This window comes from Ovis aries, chromosome X (assembly GCF_016772045.2).
Source record: "Ovis aries strain OAR_USU_Benz2616 breed Rambouillet chromosome X, ARS-UI_Ramb_v3.0, whole genome shotgun sequence".
NCBI lineage: Eukaryota > Metazoa > Chordata > Mammalia > Artiodactyla > Bovidae > Ovis > Ovis aries.
Window position 1 is genome coordinate 71,287,886 of NC_056080.1, and position 5,266 is coordinate 71,293,151.

Below are 5,266 nucleotides of genomic sequence, written 5' to 3' on the forward strand. Positions count from 1 at the left end.
TACACATCTGCAGAAAACAAAATTAGGAATCTTATGCTTTTGTATATAATTGTTCTCATTTTGGAGACAAATGTAGTAGTAGCATTTTTTTAAATAACATTCTTTATTTTCTTCAACCAACATTTCTTTAAGAACTACCAAGAACATAGAAGAGGTTTTGCATTAGGTACTCTCCTTACCCTCAAGCAATTCAAGGAATTCATAATGTAATAATGGACTTTGGTAATTTTCTTAAAAATGAGAGTAACAATATATATATAAAACAATAATAGAATGATGCTTTTGGATTAAAGATGCTATATATTGCTTTTAAGTATTATGCTGTTCAATCAGTTGTGTCTAACATATACAGACATGCTATCTGATCTCACTTTAAATTCATGACAGTTAACCTCTATTATATACCATGGTTGTCTTGTGAACAACATTTATACCACCAAACAAAGATACTCATTATAGTGTTTATAAAGAAAGATTGAGAAAGCCCATAGTTTCACATCAAAAATAATTACAACTCTTAACACATCTGTGAGAATGTTTGTTTACATGAACCAATCAATCTAACAATTTTGACACGATCATAGTGGCCTTTATTTCACTTATATAGTTGAATGCAGTTAGATGCACTGATAATTTACTGTCTAGTATTAGTTTGATTTATGTTGAAGGTAAGTCTATATTTGACTTTTCACATGGTTTAGCTAAACGCTGATTTCAAGATGCTAAATTTCTTCTCAATATTTTGCTTACTTTCTAGTTGATCTGCTGACCTCATAATGTCTGAAATCAGATTCAGCAATCTCACTTGGGATCAAGTTATAACACTGGATAAAGTGTTAGATGAAGTAATTCCAGTTCATGGAAGGGGAAATTTCCCCACAATGGAAGTAAAACCAAAAGATATTATTCATGTTGTGAAAGATCAACTGATAGAGCAAGGAATTATTGTTAAAGATACTCGATTGAATGGTTCCACAGCAAGTTACATACTTGCAAGCCACAATGGAATCAGCTACAAGGATCTGGATGTCATTTTTGGTGTTGAACTACCAAGTGATCAAGAATTTCAGGTTGTTAAGGATGTAGTTCTAGGTTGTCTATTCGACTTTTTACCAAAAGGTGTAAAAAAGGATAAGATCACCCTGAATACTATGAAAGAGGCTTATGTGCAGAAGATGGTTAAAGTTTGCAATAAACATGATCGTTGGAGTCTCATCTCTCTGTCAAATAACACTGGGAAGAATGTCGAGCTAAAATTTGTTAATTCACTCAGACGACAATTTGAATTTAGTGTAGATTCCTTTCAAATTGTCTTGGATCCAATGTTAGATTTCTATAGTGACAAAAATGGTAACCTAACCAATGAATGCTATCCTGTTGTGGTAGCTGAAAGCATGTATGGAGATTTCCAAGAAGCAATGACACATTTACAATACAAGCTTATATCTACCAGAAAACCTGAAGAAATTAGAGGTGGTGGCCTTCTGAAATACAGCAACTTGCTGGTTCGTGACTTTAAACCAGCTTGTGAAGCAGAAATCAAGACGTTGGAACGTTATATGTGTTCTAGATTCTTCATTGATTTTCCTGATGTAGCAGAACAGCAAAAGAAGATTGAATCATACCTCCGCAACCATTTCATAGGTGAAGAAAAGAGCAAATATGACTACCTCATGACCTTGCATGGAGTTGTGAATGAGAGCACAGTTTGCCTCATGGGACATGAAAGAAGGCAGACCCTCAATATGATTGCCCTTATGGCTTTAAAAGTACTTGGAGAACAGAATATCCTACCTAATACAGACAACGTAACTTGCTTTTATCAGCCTGCTCCATACTTTGTTGCTGAAGGAGGGTACCCTACTTATTATGTAACATCTGGACCACCACCTATATTCTTTCAGCCATACCACCCACTGCACTTTCATGTGCCAAATGGTATGATTTAAACGCACACACACACACACACACTAGAAACTTTGCTTTAATTAAACACCTTCTAGAAGCAAGTTTCCATATTTATGCAGTTACCAACTATTTTATCATTTATAGCTTAAACCATCATAGTAAATACAATATCATCTATGAACTGACCTTTTTAAATGATCTTCAAATGTTATTGATTAGCTATAACAACTTTCAAATATTGTGGACCACTTAAAATGATTTTCAAATCTGACTGACCACTTATGACTCAAATTTGCTATGATAAATACATTAGAGATGACTTAATATTTGATTAAAATATAAAAGAACAGGCTCATGTTTTAAAATTCAGAGGTACAGAAAAAACCAGTGCCAACAACTCTGTATTCAGTCAGTTCCTTTGCTACCTTTACTTCATTTACTTTCCTAGTGAATAGTACCATCAATGAATTTTCAATGCCTAACAAAAATGCCTAATTTCAAAGACAACAGATTCAGAAGATATCAAAATCCTAGATTTTGCAAGCATATATTTTGTTTCCTAATTGAATTGATTTAGATACAAACTCTTACTATAGTTTTAAAAAACACTGAAGAAAATGATTCTGGAAAACACTGGACATTAGTAATTTATCAACTATCAAGTTGATTTGTGGATCTGAAGAATAATACACCCAGCTGGACAGCCAATACTGTGACCATTTATACAGATTTCTTCATTCCCCCCAACAAACAGTTGAAAAAATGAAAATGACCAACTCTGAATGTAAAGTTTTCTATTATCCTCTGGTAAAAAAAAAAAAAAAAAGAAAGAAAAAAAAAAGACTAAATGTCAAAAAGCAAAAAGCTGACAGAGGATTTTATCCATGGCATTTACCATTTTCATGACCTATATGACCAACATCTTAATATGTGGAGATTTTAGTGTTAATAAATAAGTGAATATATTTTCATTATTACTCACTAAAGCTTTTTTCCGTCTTGCCCTTACCAAAGATGTTTCTAACATGACACTCAAGTGCCTGCTCATGTGAGATTTTGCATAGTGCTGGAATTTATTCAACAATTTTATATGTTCATCAACTATCTGAATATCTACTCACTATATCACATATTCTTCTAGCAATATGCCAATGGGAATAAAGCAATATTTTCTTCCTATAATGAAGAAAAGGATCCATGACCAATATTACGTGGGATGACAGGAGGAGCTATCCTAAATGAATATAAATAAGGCCCTCAGATAACTTCACTATTTTTACTTGCTTCTGAATTTTTGTTAGTTTCCATCTCAGTTTTCATTGGCCATTACAAGTTTTTCCATGACAGCATGATCCAACAGGCATACTCTGAGAATTTGTCACTTAAACGACTGTGCTTCATCCATCTTCTCTGTATTACGTTATTGGACTCAAGAAGTACACTAAAGATGGCATTTCCAAATAACCAATATTTATGAGATGTTTTTTACCACAGTACCTTTGGCCATTAGTATATTTTTAAAAAGTTATATTATTCATATATATTAATATGAATATATATAAACACTATTTATATATATATATCTCACAAGCATGAAGCTTTAAAACCTTGTATGTATTCAATTCCTTGCTTGGGACAAATAAAGAATTTACAAATGCTATATTAAAAAGAAAATTCAGTAGTCTATTGGTGGCATAATGTATTGGCTAAAAATGACTGATCTTTCTTAATATATGCTTTAGTTTTCAGTTAATAAGAGTGCTTGTGTGTAAAACTGATGAATTATATGCTATATTAACAGTACCCCGAAAAAAATTACAAGATGTATAGGAAAAGTATTTAAGAATAAAAGAACTATGATAGTGATGAGTCACGGGTAAAGGTTCAGTATATTCCAGAGTAACATTTTATGATGAATAACAGAATTCTGAAGCTATTTGGAAGAATATCTTATCACCCATGTGCTTCCTTAACTTCCCTTTTTCCTACTGAGTTTAAACTCCTTCCCTAAAAAGTGAATTCCCTGTAATATTCTCCTAAAGCTTTAAATACTGCTGGAAGAATGACCTGAGAGCTGCATGTTTCCTCCTAACGTGCCAAGCATGTGTTTCCATTATAGCAGAAAAGCTTCAGAATTGGCATTTTTAAAGCTCAAATTTTTTCTTAAGAGGGAGCCCGTATTTGTTGAAGGAAATGGTACCACTAAAGAGAAAGCTACAGCTTTATCTCTCATGGTTTTCTTTATAGATACCATCATCAAGCTATGCTGTGTTCTTTGCTCCCAACTGAGCAGAAAAATATATATTTTCATTAGCATATGAGCATCTCTCCAAGATTAGGCTAGTTGCCTTGAAAAGCAGTTTTATCTCATTCTGTTTATTAGGATAATAAATGGAAAACCTTTTTATAAAGAAACGAATGCCAGCCTCATGGCCTAAAGGAATTAATAGAAATTACTTTAAATATAACTCTATAGCTCTATAACTATAACTCTATAACTCTATGTCGTCCCATTACAAGAGAGAAATGATGTTGTCTTTTCCTATTTAATTTTACACAAATTCAAGGCTGAGTCTTGGCTCAGAAGTTGTTTTTTTTTGTTTTGTTTTGTTTTGTTTTTTTACCCTCCAGAATACTAACCAGAACCAAAAAAAGAGAAAACTTTCTGATATACTTCTAGAATCCATATCAGTGGGACACGTTTGGGGTCAGTTATTGGTACATATTTTTTAAACTAAAATATTCTTGCATTTCACAAATATTTGCATGAAGCTCTACTAGTATTTGTAACTTTTTAAATTCAGTGATATTCTAATGGTTACTGATGTCCAGTTTAGTCAAAGAAAACTTAAAAGAAAGATTAATTATTGTTTTAAATGAGAGCCCAGTAAAATAAAAGAATATCAGAGCTAGAAAAGTTGTGAATTTCTTTAAGAAACTGGGGAAACTCCTGGACCCAAATCCAATTTTTTAATATTATCTCAGAAAGGCTATGTTAAAATGCATCCAAACTAAAGAGATTTTAAAATTTGTCTTTAGCCACATTTTAGTATTAGCCATTGATAAAGATATCAATATGCAAAATGCCTGAGATCTAATTAAAATTCCTTTCATTCCATGGATCTGTTATCTGAAAATATTCATCCAAGTTATGATATATAATGAGAAGATTTTTGAAGTTTATCAATATATGCATATAGCAGTTCCACTTATTGAGGATTTTTTTAAATAATTAACTGTAAATTAACAATAAAATAGAATTGGAAGATATGTGGGACTACAATTTGGTAAATATTCTTATGAAGTTTACTGTGGCAAGGCATAAAACCCAACACTTTAACCTGCTTGGCAATTCATT

General features: G+C 32.1%; 1 protein-coding gene across 1 annotated transcript; it reads left to right on the forward strand.

Annotated features, from left to right (window-relative positions):
• Positions 1 to 776: 776 nt before the first annotated feature.
• Positions 777 to 1,949, forward strand: TENT5D (terminal nucleotidyltransferase 5D). Its single transcript, XM_027963652.1, has one exon. The coding sequence runs from the start codon at positions 777 to 779 to the stop codon at positions 1,947 to 1,949; it is 1,173 nt and encodes a 390-aa protein (XP_027819453.1).
• Positions 1,950 to 5,266: the final 3,317 nt, after the last annotated feature.

Coding starts and splice junctions, on each gene's coding strand:
- TENT5D (XM_027963652.1), top strand. CDS start 777: ATGTCTGAAATCAGATTCAGCAATCTCACTTGGGATCAAGTTATAACA.